The 16,115-nt window shown below is 42.8% G+C and overlaps 2 protein-coding genes across 3 annotated transcripts in view; both read right to left on the minus strand.

Moving 5' to 3' along the window:
• Positions 1-1,756, minus strand: part of LOC123407522 (protein MICRORCHIDIA 1-like) — a 34,406-nt gene extending 32,650 nt beyond the window's left edge. The window contains exons 1-2 of one of the 2 annotated variants that reach the window (XM_045100673.1): positions 1,541-1,755; positions 1,366-1,455 (exon numbers count right to left, since the gene is read on the minus strand). In XM_045100673.1, the coding sequence (XP_044956608.1) occupies positions 1,366-1,455; positions 1,541-1,664 (214 nt within the window). In that variant the 5' untranslated portion in view covers positions 1,665-1,755. Of the gene's footprint in view, positions 1-1,365; positions 1,456-1,540 lie in introns of both variants that reach the window. The other variant, XR_006612626.1, reaches the window with a different exon arrangement.
• A 4,102-nt stretch (positions 1,757-5,858) lies between these two features.
• Positions 5,859-9,068, minus strand: LOC123412211 (60S ribosomal protein L18a-like protein). The gene is made up of 4 exons (XM_045105150.1): positions 8,792-9,068; positions 8,570-8,690; positions 7,051-7,165; positions 5,859-6,231 (listed from the first exon to the last, which is right to left on the minus strand). The coding sequence occupies exons 1-4, from the start codon at positions 8,949-8,951 to the stop codon at positions 6,169-6,171; spliced, it is 459 nt and encodes a 152-aa protein (XP_044961085.1). The 5' UTR covers positions 8,952-9,068; the 3' UTR covers positions 5,859-6,168.
• Between the last annotated feature and the right edge of the window lie 7,047 nt (positions 9,069-16,115).

Here is a 16,115-nt window from a genome sequence, read left to right on the forward strand (position 1 = left end):
GTAAACAAAATAATAACAAGAGCAGCATATATTATTTCCAATAATAGTTCCAGCATGGTGTTTGCTTTATTATCTGTGTTTAAATAGAATTTGAAAAGAAACTGATGATCATAGGCTAGGGAAAGCGGTGGAAAGGTAAGAGCAGAGAAACTAAATTATCTCAACTAAGTTGCCACGAGAGGAGAGATATGATTGCTGGAATGGACATCTAACATTTTCAATGCATCAAAAGACAATATACAAACATGCCCATGTGCAAGGGAATTAGAAAAGAAGAGCCTATACTAGAACAACTGCTTCATGGAATTCGATGCCATCAGAGAGGATCCAAGGACCGCACATTACAGGAAAACAGCATTGCAATCAGAGTGATCATGCCCATGTCACATCAGAGTAAACCTGAGGCCGCAATAAGCTGGAGTGAAGAATATGCATCGACAGATGGTCTCACAAACATACCATAGAACATGAAACAGTGGAGCTGGGTGGGAGTAGAAATGAATCATTTTAGGATGTGCTCTGGTGAGGAATGCCATATCGAAGCATGTGGAGCTGAGTCGGGTCCCAACAACATCCATTATGCTCAGCACTTTAGCCTCGAAAGCACACAGTTGACTGAGCAGTCAGCTTAGCGCCCTCGCACTTGAGGAGTAAGCACGAAAATATGATTGTTGCGCATGGGAATCCTGTGATTTTAGATAATTGGAGATACCATATTTATCCAGCTAGCATCACAAACCGCATAGGTTATAACAGAACTATTGTCCCATCTTGCATTGCCATAGTCCAGGTTATACAAAATTATTTTATATATTCTCGAGATGATAAAGACATATCATATGTAGTCTCCGTCTATCCGATCTAAAGAGCAAAACATGTACTGATATCACATCAGTTGGTGCCACCAGCCTAGATAATACGAAGTTACTATATATCCTCTCGAGAGTCATCGAGATGATAAAGAAAAACTACGTGTACGTGCAATTCTAAGGAGCAAAGCCAGAAAGCCGATAATCATCCTACAAAACTATGAATGTACACCATCCATTTGGAACAGTTGAATAAAATCCCCTTCAACAGAGAATCACTTGATCCAACAAAATTAACATCAACATGATTTGCAGTGCAATATGCATAACCCCACCAAAGTAGTAGAGGATCATACTTCCGATTACCTGACGCCCCCATTTGCTCGAACAAGCCTATCTTCTCTTAATTTCCTTTATTTAAATGCTTGCCCCCTCAATTTGAAACAGCAATTTCACCCTTATTGAAAAAACCCAACAACCCCCGCCACTTACTCGACCACCACAAAAGCAAAATAAACAATGGAACGGAAAGGACAAGAGGAGGACGGGCACCAACCTCCGAACGCCCACTTGTGGGAGGTCGCGTTGGTGTGCAGGAACTTCGGGTGCACCCGCGCGCGGTCGAAGTCCCCTGTCTCCAGCACGTCTGCGACAATGGCCAGCAGTATCAGCAAAGTGGTCCACGTCGAAGTCGCGGAACGAAAGCATGACCAGAGGGCGAGAAGACGGACCGTAGAACTCGCGGGCGGCGGCGGAGGGGGCCTCGAACGCGCCGGCCTTCCAGAAGCTACGGCAATCGAGGGATCGAGGGCCACTGCCCATGCCGCCATCGCCGCCGGCCATTGCCGCTGGCATTGGAAGGTTAGGGTTTAGGTCGGTTCGCCGGGGAGGTTTCGCCGATGAGTCCGCCGCCCAGCCGTTGCTATGGGACGCGATGCCCTAATAAACAACTTTTTTTTTCTCTCCCTTCGAACAGCGTAAATAAAAGGCTGCGAGCCGCTAGGCGTCTGCTGGGCGCCAGCCGTCCGATTAATTTCCTCCGACCGTTAGATGGAATGTAGAGTATTTGCCCAACTCTACACACGGCATGCCCCCTCCCCCAATCCACTCAGAACCTCTTTAATTCGCAGGATTCTAAAAATATATAAGTAATAGTAGGATTGAAATGTCATACTCATCTCAATTCTACTTCCTCCGTTTCTAAATATAAGTCTTTCTAGAGGTTCAACTAACGGACTAAATACGGATGTATATAGACATACTTTAGAGTATAGATTCATTCATTTTGCTCCGTATGTAGACATCTGGTGAAATATTTTAAAAGACTTATATTTAGATATGGAGGAAGTATAAATTTTTGGCTTGTTTGATTGTATTTCACGGAGGTTTGAGTGGATGCTAGAAATGCTATGAAAGTACGTAGTACCTAAAATTTTTTTTAGAAAAACTTACAGGATTCAATTATATGAATCAAACAACCAACATACAAAAAGGTCCCAAGGATTCTAATCGTTTAAAATTCCTATGATAATCCTTTGACCAAAGGTGTCCTTGGTTTCAAAGAAGAAAAACCGCCCACTCTCGCTCTATTTCTACTAGCTCAACATCAATTGTGTCCGACATATACCTTACACCCAACATATTGTATATTTTGGTAAGATTTGATTTTATTTGACTATGGATAAGGGAAGATAATGGAAGTTCTGATATAGTAGAGATTTTGATAAGATTTAATTTGATTTGGATATGTGCAGGGAAGACAAGAACAGAAATTATTTTAATTAAGGTATTAACAAGATTTGATTTGATTGAACTAATGCATTACATGGTTTCAATAAAGATTTGGTCGAGTTAATGCATCACATGTATTTCAGTAAGACAAAAAAGAAAAGTACCTATTTAATCTAGATCTTTCCCTGATAATAAAGCAGCTACTGCTTCTGCCGTACGTCGCAGCGTTTTTTCAAAAAAGCCCTTGGTCTTTTAGTTAATTAACCCGCGGTCCTCCAAATAAGTCAATGAACCGGTGCGTGCGAGAGAAAAGAATCCACCCGTGCCTCCCGATCCCATCTCCAGCCCGCCGCCACCTCCGACCACGCCCGACCCCACCCCGCCTCACAGCGCCCCGCCGCCACCTACCCCGCCAGCGCTCGCGACCTTCCACCGTCGGTGCGTTCCTGCCATGCCATGTCCCTCCCCGCCTCACCACGCGCCACCACCGCCTGCCCCGTTGGCGCGCCTACCCCTATCTCCGGATCAAGTTGGGTCAAAGAGCGGGGAGACTTTTGTTGCAAATCTGTGCGGCAGCGGCTGGGCTCGCCGGCGGCAAGGCGGAGAAGGAGCGCGACAGCAGGGTGGCTTGAGGCTCGTGGTGGACCGGATCCAACAAGGGAAAGGTCAGATTCGTCGGCTGGCGGCGCCGGCAAGGGGTTCAACAACGGCCAGAGGCAGTGGCGGATTGCTCACATATCTTGCTCCCAATTCCTCTGTTTATAGGGAAAAAAGTAGTATGCCTGACCACGGTAGAATTTAGTACGTGCTCTCCCCTCAGTTTCATCTTACTTTTTGTTTTTCAATTGCAGTGTGTTGCTTCACACCCTGAGACCAGGATCCCGTTCTTGAATGGTACTGAGCGCGACTGTTTCTATGTTAAGTCTTAAATATTTTCGTTGTTTATTGTTGAAAATCTTTCCTCATCTGTTCTGACCTTACCAAATAAGTAAATCTTAATTAGCAGTGGTTAATAAATGAGTCTTCTTCCTTTTCCTTTGCAGCTCACATCCCACTATACCTGTACCCGTTCCTGAATACTACCAGCAAGGCAAGACCTTTTGAGTACTTGAGGCTTACCAGCTTGGGTGTTATTGGTATAACGAGTTGTCCTTTCTGTTGTTGTTTGTTGTCAATTTAAAGTACATGTCAATGAGTTTGCCCATATCGTTTAGTTGCGAATTTGCTTGAGTTGGAACTGAATTAAATTCATTAGGAAACTGCTAGATGTTCAGTATGAAGCGACCAAAGAGACCAAATTGTCTAAAGCGACAGGGGCCTAAGTGGAGGAGTAGATCAGCTGAAGTCCATAACCAGTAAGAGAATGTGAGATTAGGATCAGATGCTATCTGTGGCGTAATGTTACAACTAAGCAAGGGGATCGTTTCTTCTTTAGTTGGACAAGGTAGTTCTCTAGATTATAATCTTAATAATTACTTGCAAATTCTCAATAAATATTTGTTCTGCAACTATAACAAACATGGTCAGACCGACTCGAGTGTATAGCTTGTAACATGACGCCAATTCTTGAATTGGCTGTTTCATGCCATTTGAAATTTTTACATAACACACTGAACAGTATGCATAGATGTGTGTTGTTGTACTGCTTTTCTAAAACGATACAATGTCGGTCTTTTTTTTTGCATAGATCTAGATCTCGATCTCTGCTAGCATACAATTTACTTGGCTGCTGTTTAAGCCTACCATATCTTAATCTTAATTATGAATACAATAGTAGTTAGAGTACTTCAAAGATGTGTGACTGAGATATTGGAATATTTGTTCAAAAAAATATTGGAAAGAAATACTATTTCTTAATGGAAAAGATATTTAGGGCTCACCTATGGACTATCTGATTATCAATATATTCCTCTGAGTCAGGATGTTCGTGATACCGTTGATGAGATAGAGAGGAGGAATGGACGAAGAGTTGAGAGAGTACGACAAAATGATGCATCTTGCTCGAACTGGGTCTAGAGGAGGGGTTGCGTCTTATTTCGCCCCGCACGCCGGCTATAGATCAAGTAGCCGAATTTATTTCATACATATTGCAACACACGGGTTCTTTTGCTAAAACATTAACTTTTATACCATATTATGAACGTTTATTAAAAAAGGATATAAAAATGATGAACAATGACACATAAAGCAGGTTAAGTCTTTTTTTCGCCCGGTGTAAAGCACGGGCATTTGTACTAGTTATTCCAAAACATGGGAGAGACGTGGAGAGGGTTTAGATTATTCCAACCGTGAAAGGGGCTTGGAGAGGAAAAAAAAGGTAGGGGATCAAAAAAATAGGATAGGTCGAGCGAATCGATCTACTTCCTCCGTTTCTAAATATAAGTCTTTTTAGACATTTCACTAGAGGGCTACATACGGAGCAAAATGAATGAATCTATACTTTAAAGTATGTCTATATACATCCGTATGTAGTCCTTTTAGTGAAACCTCTTAAAAGACTTATATTTAGGAACGGAGGGAGTAGTTTTCAATGGGAGGGGGAAAACTAGCGTGGAGGGGGTGGGTGATCAGTGATGGGAGGTGAGAAGAACGCATCAACTCTCATTTAATACTCCATTCGTTCATAAATATAAGTCTTTTAAAAGATTTCACTAAGGGACTACATATAAAGCAAAATGAGTGAATCTAGACTTTAAAGTATGTCTATATACATCCGTATGTAGTCTTAGTAAACCTTTAAAAAGACTTATATTTAAAAACGGAGGGAGTAGTAAAGATTTTACTATTATTAGATATTTACCAGTGTGTTGCCAAGGGGGTCAAGCATTTGCCAACGCAATAAGAAGACTATATAGAACAAATCTTAATACAAAACAAATAGACAAAATAAGATTATGGTTTCGTTATAAATCATAAATTTTCTGCTATTGCTTAAATTGACAAAATAGCTATGTGCCAGTGATTGATTTTTTTTAAGTTATCAAATATAAAAGATTGATTGCTATTTACTTGTGAGGTAAATACGCTTGGAATGCCTAAATACAATATTTCTACTTAGATTTTTGTGACTTTGGAACCATATAATTCCCTAGCAACAAAGAAACATTGTCGTTACCTGACAGAAGCAGCGCTTTTGTAAGATACTCCCTCAGTTCACAAATATAGCATGTACTATATTTTTTTTAAATCAGATGAATTAGACACATTTTAGTTAAGTGCGTCTGTTCACTCATTTCAGTCCGTATGTAGTACATATTGAAATATCCAAAACATCTAATATTTGTGAGTGGAGGGAGTACAAATTTCTATGAAAAAATGTTTCACAAAAAAAATCACTCTTCAAAGCAAACGATCTTGCTACCACAGTTACAACGTATTATATCTCAGAAAACAAATTTCCGGACAAACAATTCAACACGCAGATCACATATATACGCCCATGTGAATGAAATAGGATAATCGATTGTGTTATTCACATGGATGAACAGTATAGTACAACTATAGACATGAATATGGTGAGGAACATGTGGATTTGGATTGCCGACTTCCAGCATCACAGAATAAGGCCATTAAGAATCTGGATTGACAACTTCCAGGTTCCAGGTCATCAGAAAGGATGCATTCATTCTCAAGAAAAGAAAGGGCGCATTCTTATGCCATTGAGCATGAAAGGGACTACCGCAAAAATACCCTGCAAGAGAATCTTCCGTTATAGCCAACAAAAACTGAAATGATTTCAGTGCACTACAACATCAGACATTGAGCTCGACCTCAACAGTTCAATTGACCCAATTTCTTTGGATCAACTCTCTGTGTAACATTCACGAGGCTGATATTGTAGCTCGTAGCTCGTAGCTCTCTCTCTATATATACATATATAATCATAAATGTTAGAGCTCCATGTTATTTTAAGTATTCCAGCTGGGTTAGTTCTTGTTTCTACTTTCTAGGCATAATAACCAAGGTTAGAATGTTGTGTCCATCGTTGCTTGCTACTAACATTTCAAAACTTCCCTTAATGTATGATTTTTGTTGCACCTCTTGACCACATCATGAGTAACAAACAAAAATGTCATCAGTGCTAGTGGTATATATTTTGAACTGGAGAAGAAGAAGCACTTTTAGTTTTTTTGCTTCTTCTTTTTTGAAGTAGAAGCACTTTCAGTTACAGAACAAAGAGCACACAGATTTATAAAATCAATTTTACAGGGAGTATTTGCCTAAGGAAACGTTAACAAGTACTCCCTCCGTTCCTAAATATAAGTCTTTAAAGAGGTTTCATTAATGGACTACATACGGATGTATATAGACATATTTTAGAGTGTAGATTCACTCATTTTGCTTCGTATGTAGACTCGTAGTGAAATATCTTAAAAGACTTATATTTAGGAACGGAGGGAGTATCTAAGTGTTTTCAGGTCATTCTGTACAGAAGACAAACAACAGCCGATTTCTTTGGACCGGAAGAAAATGCTGGTATCTAATCAATTTTAGAAAATGGAGTACTTACAGCAACTGTGCAGGCAATCAATCCAGGCTTCTCCCGGTGATCCAAAGCAACAAAGAATAGAAGAAAAGCACCAATATACCAGGGAATTGCAGCCAAGAAGAACCCTAGTAAGAACCTTCAAAACAAAAACGACCTGAAGTCTTTAATATGGATTGACTGTGCTTTCATTTTAAATTTGCAGGTAAGAGCAATGAACTTACAGAAACTCCTTAATATGAATATTATACCGTCCAGAAATACTTGTCGGAGGAATGGATGTATCTAGACGTATTTTAGTTCTAGATACATTCATTTCTATCCATTTCTGCGACAAGTAATTCCGGACGGACCGGACGGAGGGAGTAGATAGCAAAGCAGTAGCACCACACACTCCAGAAGTAACTATGACATTTTAGGATAACCCTCTTCTGCTGTGTCAACCTATATCCTAATCCAATTCCAGCCCATTTGATCGCACCATATACTATATCACTAATCTCCCTAGGATTGGAGGCCTCACAATCAATTGAGGTCCCCAATTAAAATTTGGTCATCCAATTTTGACCGGGTCAACAATTTCCCAACAAGCTCTTCTATTCAATTCTTTTAATTCACTATATGCACCTTAAATTTGAAGCTTTTTTATTCGATTTGGGATTGGGTTCATGATTTCGACTTGGTCAACGATTTTAAAATTAATCGGTAGCAACTGACTTATAATAATACATCAACCCCGTGCACCCCTCGCCACCTAAAAATATATTATTGTAACACCAAAATAGTAAATGCAGACACTGACGCAGAAAATTTTCTGACGTAAATATCGATTAATTAGCACATAACACGAAATCACACCACGAAAGACCCACCAAAACACCGCATTATAAATAAAATAAAAAATATAGGTCATCGCCTCTCACACTAGCCAACTCGAATTCTCCCTCGGTTTCAAGATATAATGTATATTTTTTTCTTGAAAAGTCAAATTTATTTAACTTTAACTAAGTTCGGAGTAAAAAATATCGACATTCACAATACTAAATAAATAAAATATGAAAAATTATTTCATGATGAATTTAATGATCGCAACTTCATATTATGAATATTAATATAGTTCTCTACAAATTTGGTCAAACTTGAAGAGCTTTGACTTTTTAAAAATCTGATACATCCATATTTTAAAAACAAATAGGTTAATTTATTTTATAAAAATACAACAACACCAACGCGCAGCAACGCGCACTTAATCCTTCTAGTATTATACCTATGACCATGGGCCCTTACCAACCAGACCAATACCAATACTAGCACCTCACAAATTCTCACTAGCAAGGATGACATTCGCTGGACCTAAAGCATATCCTCCAAATGCTGCTCCCCGAACTTGTTAATGAAACAGTTACTCGTGCAATCCCCCATTCACATACCAAGTAGCAACCAAGTGCTCATACTGCTACCAAGTTCAAGAGCTTCCTAACTTTCGCACACCTATCGCATTGGAGACGAACACCACCAAAACTCCAAAAGGAAGGACACTTACAAAGCCCAGCCGACCCCGACGCCGCAGAATGGCAGCCGCGGCTCCCGGACTGGGAGGCCCTCCACCAAGACCTGCTGCTGGATAGTGCACGGGAAAGCAACAACGCCCTGAGCGCTGCGTCCTGCGCGCCAAGACACAGACGCGCACACAAACAAGGAGTCGTCTCAGTCTCCACGGAGAAGGGCCGGAGCTGGAGGGTAGTGTGGGAGAAGGAGCGCTGACCTTTCAGGGAGGGGTCGTAAGCGGCTGCAGCGACGGGCGGCGGAGGAGGAGGGGAGAAGGTGCCGTAGTGGTGGTGGTGGTATGGGGGAGGGCTGGCGCCGGCGAAGGGCGGGGCGGAGGGGAGCTTGGCTGTGGGGTCCCTGGTGTGTTGCATCGCCATGGACGAACGAATTTCGAGAGATCTCGAGGTTTCGTGGTGTGCGCTGTGTACCTCTGGAAGGGGAGGAAAATGTCGCCGGTATTGGGGAAGAATATAGACGGTGGAAGTGCTTCTATCATGCGACGACCGGAGAGGTGGACTAAATATCACCTGTTTTTCAGTCCATATATGTAAAAATAACTAATTTTTGAATCTTCTGGAACAAAGAAAACAGCATTCCCCTCCCCCTTCCGGTGATGTAAATTTCAACATCTCGTGATGCAAATTTACATCTCGAGAGGCACGAGATGTAAAAAACCGCGGCCGCGCGCCAACCATCAACTGCTCTTCATTTGCTTTCCCCTCCCCCTTCTTCCTCTCGCCCGTCGCCGCCCCGCCGCAGCTCACCGCCGCTGCCCCGCCGCCGATTCCACCCCGTCGCGTCCGCGACCGCTCCGCCCCGACCCCATCCGCCCCGCTCCGGCCGCCTCCGCCCCGACCCCGTCCGCCTCCTGTGCGGCCGTCTCCGCCTCCTATCTGGCCTTCGCCCGCACCGCACACCTCCGTTTGCCCCCCCCCCCTCCACGCCACACGCCACCGCCCCGCTCCCCGATGGCGTCGAATAAGACGCCGAAGGGCAAGTCCGGTTTCTTCGGTGTGAGGGCGAAGCCCTCCGAGAACTTCGGAGTGGAGTTCACCGATGTCGGGCGGCCCCTCGACTATGATCCCTATCGAGTCGTCGGATGAGGAGTGGCGTGACTCCGACAAGGAGGACGAGGGGTGCGATGACCCGGACAAGGACGAGTTCTGGCAGCAGTTCCGCAGCTCCGACAACGAGGAGTAGTTTCATGTATGAAACTATGTTGAATTTGTTGTTGAACTATGTTGAGATGAAGTATAGTAGTTTATCATTTTATATCTTCATTCTGGACCATCTGTTGGAGCTTCTTTTTTTTTACATCTTCGTTTTGGACCATCTGTTGGAGCTGAGCCTTTTTCTGAGATGTAAAAGCACTTTTTGGTGCTTCAAATTTGAACCATCACCGGTTTGGAGCACAAAAGTATACATCATCTATTGGAGATGGTCTTAGATTTGTTTTAGATGGGTGGATTAGAAACATCAATTGTCTTTTAGATTCAAATTCTAAGGAATTTTTCCTCGAATACAAATTCTAAGGATTTTTTAAATTTTGAGGATTTTGATCCTCAGAAAAACAGAAATGCTTGCACTCAGCTGGCTGAAAACACTTCGCCTGGCGACTACCTCGTTTGCTTGACGCTTGTCCCGTGAACCCCACTTTCTCTCTGGAAATATCGAGTCTTTCGGTGTCCACTTGTTCATCCCAATACCTCGCACTCGTATCCCTTCTTCTACGCAAGCGCCTTTCCACCGCACCTTGCACACGCTACTATGAGCATAGGGGGTGCGGCATTGCCGGGGGGGGGCTGGCCGGAGGCTGAAGCTCTCACCGTTGCAAGCCTACATGCCGCTTCAAGGTGATGGCCTCATGGATGCAAGGGACGTCACGACTGTTGGAAATATGCCCTACAGGAAATAATATATTAGTTATTATCATATTTCCATGTTCGTGATAATCGTTTATTATCCATGCTATAATTGTACTGATTGGAAACTCAGATACATGTGTGTATACATAGACAAACACAATGTCCCTAGTGAGCCTCTAAAGGACTAGCTCATTGATCAAAGATGATCAAGGTTTCCCAGCCATAGACATGAGTTGTCATTTGATAACGGGGTCACATCATTAGGAGAATGATGTGATGGACAAGACCCAAACTATGAATGTAGCATATGATCGTGTCAGTTTATTGCTATTGTTTTCTGCATGTCAAATATCTGTTCCTATGACCATGAGATCATGCAACTCACTAACACCGGAGGAGTACCTTGTGTGTAGCATATGTCACAACATAACTGGATGACTATAAAGGTGCTCTACAGGTATCTCTGAGGGTGTGTATTGAGTTAGCATGGATCAAGACTGGGATTTATCACTCCGTGTGACGAAGAGGTATCTCAGGGTCCACTCGATAATACAACATCACAACAAGCTTGCAAGCAATGTGGCTAAAGAGTTAGCCATGGTATCTTGTATTATGGAACGATTAAAGAGACTTGTCGGTAACGAGATTGAACTAGGTATGCAGATACCGATGATCGAATCTCGGGCAAGTAGCATACCGATGGACAAAGGGAACAACATACGAGATTAACTAAATCCTTGACATAGAGGTTCAACCAATAAAGATATTTGTAGAATATGTAGGAACCAACATGGGCTTCCAGGTCCCCCTATTGGTTATTGACCGGAGAGTGTCTCGGTCATGTCTACATAGTTCTCGAACCCGCAGGGTCTGCACACTTAAGGTTCGGTGACATTTCGGTATTATTGAGTTATGTGTGTTGGTGACCGAAGGTTGTTCGGAGTCCCGGATGAGATCCCGGACGTCACGAGGAGCTCCAGAATGGTCCGGAGGTAAATATTTTTATATAAGAAAGTGTTATTTGGGTTCCAAAAACATTTCAGATATTTCCGGTAGTGTATCGGGAATGACAAATGGGTTTCGGGGCTCCACCGGGAGGGTATACCACCCACCTTGGAGGGCCACATGGGCCCAAGAGGTGGCGCACCAGCCCGTGGTGGGTTGGGTAGCCGAACCCATAAGGGGCCCATGCACCCAAGAGGAGAAAAAGGTGGAGGGTGGGAGGAGTCCTTGTTGGAGGAGGACTCCTCCATCGTGCCCCACCTCCTTGTAGGAGGTGGACTCCACCTCCTTGGCCGGCGGCCAAAGGCCCTAGGGGAAACCCTAGGGCGCCTCCTCCCACCCCTTCCTCCTATATATAGTGGAGGTTTTGAGGGACAACCACCACCTGAAATTCCACGTGCTGTCCTCTCTCATCTTCCTCCTCTAGATTAGTTTGGTAGAGCTCGGCGAAGCCCTGTCTGATTAGTTCACCACCACCACCACCACCAAGCCGTTGTACTACCAGAGAACTCAGCTACCTCTCCGCCCTCGCTTGCTGGATCAAGGAGGTGGAGATCGTCATCGAGTTGTACATGTGTTGAACGCGGAGGTGTCGTTCGTTCGACACTAGATCGTGATTGGATCGCGGGATGGCTTGCGATTTGGATCGCGAAGACGTTCGACTACATCAATCGCGTTTCTTAACGCATCCCGCTTGGCGATCTACAAGGGTATGTGGATCTGATCTCTCCTCTCGTAGATGCTCATCACGATGGATCAAAGTTGTCACAATCGAGATTTTGAATCGAATCAGAGCTCCGTTGGTGGGATCATGATTCGTAGAATCATAACTATCATGATCGTAGAAACTTAGATTCGAGGAGCAAAATCATAGAATCGGAGGGGCAAGATTGGATCGTAAGGTCGTAAGATTCTAAGACTTGGGTCACGATTTTGACAACTTTGCTATGGATAGATCTTGTATGTGTGTAGCAAATTTTTTGCTTCCCATGCAACGTTCCCCAACAATGACGCCACTCCAAAAGGGGTTTCACCGTGGTTCAGTACTACAAGCCCGTCCACCGAGGTGTTGGCCGGCCGCACATGTGCTGGATGCCGGCGGTGGTGTTACGGCTAGCTTTTGCGACCATCCATATTTTTTCTAAAAAATGCATTGTTTGGCACATTGGTTTGATTCATATTTAATTATTACACAAGGTACTATATTATAAATTCTCCATGAGTTAAACCCCCCCTCCTCGATATAATCCATAGCATCATCAAAACAAGCAAAGTATGCAAGCAAAAAACAAAATCTATCTAAAACAATATAGTCTGTAATGATCAGCACTAAAACCATACTTCTGTAACTCCAGAAATTCTGGAACATTAGGAAAGCCTTGAAAATCTGTATACCAATAATCTTTAAAATATTCAGATCAAAAACACATTGTAGTAAAATCAGAGAAATACTACACTCGACATAAATGTTTTTGTCTTTGCACGGGATCAATTCTACTTTCTTTGAAATCATCCAAATGCTTTACTTGGAACAAACACTAATTGAAACATAAAAACACAATTATTACAGTACTAATAATAATGTCAACACACCAAAACAAAAATTAAAACAAAAAAATTAAGATAACTATTGGCTTGCCTCCCAACAAGTGTTATTGTTTTACGCCCCTAGCTAGGCATAATGCATAGTCTCAACGGTTTTCATCCTTCTTAGAATCTCTTAGGGCTAGCTCTTTCAGGTATTTACCTAATATATCTTTCTTCATAAATCTGTTTTTCCTAGTGGGTGAATTTAATTGTTTGAAGGGGCTAAGATTGGTAATCTTAACGTCCATGATATCATTATTAGGATCATCGCCATAAGAGTCCCCGTATAGGATATGAATTTCGTCATTAATAGGTTCTTTATTTTCTTGCCAATCCTCTCTAAATCCTACATTGATTCATTTGGCAATCCATTCAAGTTTATTACAAGTGTTAAGATATAAGGCCTCAATCAACTCTTCATGAGTAAATCTTCTTCTCATATTTCTGTAAAACTTCCATACTCATTAGATTCCAACATACGCAATGTGTCATTATCATGAAGGATCTCCTCTATAGGAGGATTCTCAAAACTTATTCTATAAAATACTAAGATTTCCCTACCCTCATGGATTATGTAATCAAATTCACGCATAGGGATAATGGTAGCAATTTACTTAAATTTGGGATCATGAACACTAGGGAGTCCTAGAAATATCTTTTACACAAAGGGGTTCATATGCACAAATTGCCTATCTAACATAGTTATAAGCATAGCAATAGCATAACGCGTTTCCAACGTATCTATAATTTTTTATTATACCATGTTTTTATATTATCAATTTTAGATGTTTTATATACATTTACTAGCAACTTTATATCATTTTTTGTGACTAACCTATTAACTTAGTGCCAAGTGCGAGTTGTTGTTTTTTGCTTCTTTTTTACTTTGCAGAATATCAATACCAAACGGAGTCCAAATGCCGCGAAACTTTTTCGAGATTTTTTCTTGCAAGAAGAAACCCTGGAAGCTTCTGGAGGCCACGAGAGGAGGCCCATGGGGCCCACTAGGCACGAGGGCATGCTAGGGGCCTCCGGCGTGCCCTGGTGGGTAGTGGAGCCCACGGTAACCGCCTTGACCTACCCCGACTCTATAAATACTCTAAAATCCCAGAAACCCTATAGGAGTCGACGAAATACTTTTTTCGCCGCAGCAAGTTCCAGAACCACAAGATCCAATCTAGAGGCCTTTTTCGGCACTCTACCGGAAGGGTCAATGATCATGGAGGGGTTCCTCATCATCCTTGATGCCCCTCCGATGATGCGTGAGTAGTTTACCACGGACCTATGGGTCTGTAGTTAGTAGCTAGATGACTTCTTCTCTCTTTTTGATCTTCAATACAATGTTCTCCTTGATGTTCTTGGAGATCTATTTGATGTAACTCTTTTGTGGTGTGTTTGTTGGGATCCAATGAATTGTGAGTTTATGATTTGATATATCCATGAATATTATTTGAGTCTTCTTCAAACTCTTTAATGCATGATTGTTATTGTTGGAAATATGCCCTAGAGGCAATAATAAATTAGTTATTATTATATTTCTTTTTCATGATAATCGTTTATTATCCATGCTATAATTGTATTTGATTGGAACACAAATACATGTGTGGATACATAGACAAAACACTGTCCCTAGTAAGCCTCTAGTTGACTAGCTCGTTCATCAAAGATGGTCAGGTTTCCTGACCATAGACAAGTGTTGTCACTTGATAACGGGATCACATCATTAGGAGAATCATGTGATGGACTAGACCCAAACTATGAACGTAGCATATTGATCGTGTCATCTTATTGCTATTGTTTTCTGCGTGTCAAGTATTTATTCCTATGACCATGAGATCATATAACTCACTCGCACCGGAGGAATACCTTGTGTGTATCAAACATCGCAACGTAATTGGGTGATTATAAAGGTGCTCTACAGGTATCTCCGAAGGTGTCCGTTGAGTTAGTATGGATCAAGACTGGGATTTGTCACTCCATGTGACGGAGAGGTATCTTGGGGCCCACTCGGTAATGCAACATCACACACAAGCCTTGCAAGCAATGTGACTAAGTGTAAGTCACGTGATCTTGTATTACGGAACGAGTAAAGAGACTTGCCGGTAATGAGATTGAAATAGGTATGCGGATACCGACGACCGAATCTCGGGCAAGTAACATACCGAAGGACAAAGGGGATGACATACGGGATTATATGAATCCTTGACACTGAGGTTCAATCGATAAGATCTTCGGAGAATATGTAGGATCCAATATGGGCATCCAGGTCCCGCTATTGGATATTGACCGAGGAGTGCCTCGGGTCATGTCTGCATAGTTCTCGAACCCGCAGGGTCTGCACACTTAAGGTTCGGCGATGTTTTAGTATAGTTGAGTTATATGTGTGGTTACCGAATGTTGTTCAGAGTCCCGGATGATATCACGGACGTCACGAGGGTTTCTGGAATGGTCCGGAAACGAAGATTGATATATATGATGGTTTCATTTGGTCACCGGAAAGTTTTGGGCAATTCCGCCAGTGTACCGGGAGTGACGAATGGGTTCCGGGTGTTCACCGGGAGGGGGCCACCCACCCGGGAGTGAGCCCAAGGCCCTAGGGTGGCTCCACAAGTCCTTAGTGGGCTGGTGGAGTCAGCCCAAGAGGGCTATGGCGCCACATAAGAAAATACCAAAAGAAAAGAAAAATAAAAAGGAAAGAGGGAGGTGGGAAGGAAGAGGAGGACTCCACCTTGCCAAACCGAACTGGAGGAGGAGCCCTCCTCCTCCTGGCGGCCGGCGCACCTTGAGGGACTTGTCCCTCAAGGCTAGACCCTCCCCTCCCTCCTATATATAGTGGTGGTTTAGGGCTTTTTGAGACACAACTTTGCCACGTGCAAGTGCAACTCTAGCCTATACCACACAATTTCACCTCTAGATCGGATTCCTGCGGAGCTCGGGCGGAGCCCTGCAGGAGTAGATCATCACCACCACCGGAGCGTCATCATGCTGCTGGAGAACTCATCTACTTCTCCGTCTTGCTTGTTGGATCAAGAAGGCCGAGATCATCGTTGAGTTGTACGTGTGCTGAACACGGAGGTGTCGTCCGTT

The sequence above is a fragment of the Hordeum vulgare genome, chromosome 7H (assembly GCF_904849725.1).
Source record: "Hordeum vulgare subsp. vulgare chromosome 7H, MorexV3_pseudomolecules_assembly, whole genome shotgun sequence".
NCBI lineage: Eukaryota > Viridiplantae > Streptophyta > Magnoliopsida > Poales > Poaceae > Hordeum > Hordeum vulgare.